This window comes from Tachyglossus aculeatus, chromosome 2 (assembly GCF_015852505.1).
Source record: "Tachyglossus aculeatus isolate mTacAcu1 chromosome 2, mTacAcu1.pri, whole genome shotgun sequence".
Classification (NCBI taxonomy): domain Eukaryota; kingdom Metazoa; phylum Chordata; class Mammalia; order Monotremata; family Tachyglossidae; genus Tachyglossus; species Tachyglossus aculeatus.
Window position 1 is genome coordinate 135,263,554 of NC_052067.1, and position 3,742 is coordinate 135,267,295.

At 45.6% G+C, this 3,742-nt stretch overlaps 1 protein-coding gene across 1 annotated transcript; it reads left to right on the forward strand.

Annotated features, from left to right (window-relative positions):
* The first annotated feature begins 2,499 nt into the window (after positions 1-2,499).
* Positions 2,500-3,444, forward strand: LOC119942886 (olfactory receptor 52E5-like). Its single transcript, XM_038763926.1, has one exon. The coding sequence runs from the start codon at positions 2,500-2,502 to the stop codon at positions 3,442-3,444; it is 945 nt and encodes a 314-aa protein (XP_038619854.1).
* Positions 3,445-3,742: the final 298 nt, after the last annotated feature.

Below are 3,742 nucleotides of genomic sequence, written 5' to 3' on the forward strand. Positions count from 1 at the left end.
TATATTGGTCAGGGGTCTGTGATTTTGTTTTGTGCAGCACGGAAGCATGTGTTTGATTCCCAAATCCAACCTATCCCCAAATTCGTTGCCCTATTTCTCTACCCTACCCTAATTTCTAACTGCACCCCAGATCATCATCATCATCATCATCATCATCATTATCATATCTTCCCACCCAAACTCTTTCCTCCCTGCAACTTTCCCATCACTACAGACATCTGTCTCGTAATTCCCACAATTTTGATAACAATCTCAACTCATCTCTCAAATTCAATACACTTATTCAATCTGTCACCAAATCCTGTCAGTTCTACCATCACAATATCTCTAGAATCTTCTCTTTTCTTTCCATTCAAACTGCTACCATGCTTATCCAAGCACTTATTGCTTCAGCTTATTGCACCAGCTTCTTTGCTGACCTCCTTGCCTCCTCGCTCCCCACTTTCAATCCATACTCGATTCTGCTGCCTGGACCAATCATGTTCAGTCCATGTCTCCCTTCAACTCAGAAGCCTCCAGTCGTTGCCCATCCACTTCCACATAAAACAGAGACTCCTTGCCCTCGGCTTTAAAGCTCTCAATCAGCTCTCCCCTTCCTTCTTTCCTCAGTAATTTTCTACTGCAACCCATTCCATGCATTTGTAACATCAACCTACATACTATACTTTGATCTCAAACTTCCTGCTATCAATCCTTTGCTCCCATCCTCCCTCAGGCCTGAAGCTCCCTCCCCCTTCATATCTGACAGACCACCATGCTCCTAATCGTTTGCCCTACTCAAATCATATCTCCTCCAAGAAGCCTTCCCGGACTTTCTTTCCATTTTCTCATCCCATTCTTCCTCCCTTCTATCTCACTTAAGCACTTGGGTCTGTACCTCTTAATCCCTTTGATATTTGTTCCACTCCCAGAACTACTCAGCAGTTATGTTCAAATCCTTATACTCTGCTACTTTCCTTATATCTAATTTCTGGTCATGTCTGTATCTCATACTAGAGTGTAAGCTCCACACAGGCAGAGATCTTGTCTACCAATTCGATTGTACTTTACTTCCCCAGCTGCTCAGTACAATTCTATGCAAACAGTAAATGTTTAATAAATACATTTTATTAGTAATGTGAATGATGATGAAAATTATAAATATGTTAATAATAATGACGATAAGAATTATAGCATTTATTAGGCACTTATTCAGTGCCAAAAAATTGTGCTAAACTTTTGGGTAGACACGAGAAAATAGGCTAGGGCAGATTCTGTCCAACATGAGACCCTCAATTTCCTGAAAGACAATTACTCTTCCGTCTCCAATCACCCCAAATCTTGGCCTTTGTGGAGATTGAAAACATTCCCTTCACGAGAAGTGAGAGGAAAGGAGGTTTGTTGCCTTCAGAACCTGCAACTCTGGACAGCTCTCTGTCACCACTCAGCAGAACTGTCACCCAATCAGCAGATCACCTGGGCTATGGATGTGATGACACCTATCAATAAACCCGCTGTTAGTTAGGCACCGCCTCTATATGTTGCCAATTTGTACTTCCCAAGCGCTTAGTGCAGTGCTCTGCACACAGTAAGCATTCAATAAATACGATTGAATGAATGAATAAATCAGTCAATCACATTTATTGATCGTTTACCATGTGCAGAACACTGTACTAAGTACTTGGCAGAGTACAATACGACAGAGTTGGCAGACACATTCCCTCCCCACCACAAGCTTAAAGTCTAGAGGGGAAGACAGCATGAATATAAATCAATAAATTATGTGTGGGGCTGAGGGTGGGGTGAATAAAGGATGCAAATCCAAGTGCAAGGGCAATGCAGAAGGGAGAGAAGTACTTGGGCAAAGTGTTAGATTAGACAGCTCCAAACACAAAGTGGGTTCTACACAAAAGATCTTGGCACACAAATCCAGTGGGCTGCACCCCTACACAATTGCCATCTCATGGCATTGAACTCATACCCATTGGAAAAATGCGTGGCAGGAACGAGAGTGTGCAAGTAGCCCTGCACAACCTGCTAGCACAAGAATCGATTCCTTGGCTCAGATTCTTGGTCCTGATGTCTCGAGTCCAAGGTTCACCCATCATTTGCCATTCTCTAGGGGAAATGCCATCATCAACATGATCATCAATGCAAAGGAGGGGGGGCTGCATCAACAGCATCATCTTTGTCATTTTCATTATCACCCCAATCATTAATATCTTCAGCGGCATTGATGAAAGATCTCAACTGCAAAGTGTTGTGATAGATGCTGGCAACTGCAGTCACACCTGCATTCAGAGGTACAAAAGTGGTTAGACCAATGACCTCATTTAATAATTTCTAACATCCTCACTTTCCACATCCTCTCCACCCACACCACTCCCCATCGGGGTAATAGATGCAAGCAATGTGCCATTGTTTTCCCAGGGTCCAGGGAGGATGACATGAGTGAGGTCAGCATCACCTAAAGGGTACAGAAGTCTGTGATTATTGTAATCATCAACAGCTCCTGGAAAGATGCTCCCTCTCAATCACTCCCAGTTCCACCCCTCCTCCTTCCTCCTGCTGGGGTTGCCGGAGCTGGAAGCCACACACATCTGGATTGGTTTTCCCATCTGTGCCGCCTACCTGATCTCGCTCGTGGGGAACTGCACCATCCTGTCTGTGACTGAGACCGAGCGGAGCCTCCACCAGCCCATGTTCTACTTTCTGGCCATGTTGGCCACTGTTGACCTGGGCTTATCCACAACCACCATCCCCAAGATGCTGGGCATCTTCTGGCTCGGCATGCGAGAGATCAGCTTCGGGGGCTGCCTCACCCAGATGTTCTTCCTTCATGTCTGCACTAGCCTGGAGTCCGTGGTGCTCTCCATTATGGCCATCGACCGCTTCATCGCCATCTGTAACCCGCTGAGGTACACTGCGATCCTCGATAACAAAATAGTGGCCATTTTAGGGGCGATGAGCATGGTCAGATCACTGGTCTTCATTACACCATTCATCTTTCTCATCCTCAGGCTGCCATTCTGTGGGAACCACATTATCCCACACACCTACTGTGAGCACATGGGCATCGCACGGTTGGCATGCGCCAGCATCAGAACCAACATTATCTATGGCCTAGTAGCTTTCTCCATGGGATTTTTTGACACCTCTGTGATAGGTTTCTCCTACATCCAGATTCTCCGGGCCGTCTTCCGCCTCCCATCTTGGAACACCCGATTCAAGGCTCTCAACACTTGTGGCTCTCATGTCTGTGTCATTTTAGCCTTCTACATCCCAGGCTTTTTCTCCTTCCTCACCCACCGCTTTGGCCACCAGAAAATCCCTCTCTACATCCACATCCTCCTGGCCAACCTTTACGTGGTTGTCCCACCCGCCATCAACCCAGTCATCTATGGGGTCAGGACCAGGCAGATCTTGGAGCAGGTGCTGAGAATGCTCTGTGCTAAAGATTCCTGACCCCAAAGGGGCACCGACTGACCAGTCAATCAGTGGTATTTGGGAGATTATAACCAAAGGAAGATACATACTCCCTGCCTTCAAAGAGCTTACGCACCAACTGGAGAGACTCAAATATTTTCAACTAGAGTAGTCAGAATGAATCATTAAATGTACCAACAACTAAACACTGGGTATGAGTATGTTCATAAGTGCTTGAGGTAGCTGATGAGTTTACATGACTTGGGGTCATACAAAATTTCAAGTCAAGAGTATAATGTGAGTGAAGGAGTGGAAAGGGGTAGAGTGAAGGGCAGTG

Bases quoted from the DNA above. Each gene is read 5' to 3' on its own strand.
- LOC119942886 (XM_038763926.1), top strand. From the start codon at position 2,500: ATGCTCCCTCTCAATCACTCCCAGTTCCACCCCTCCTCCTTCCTCCTG.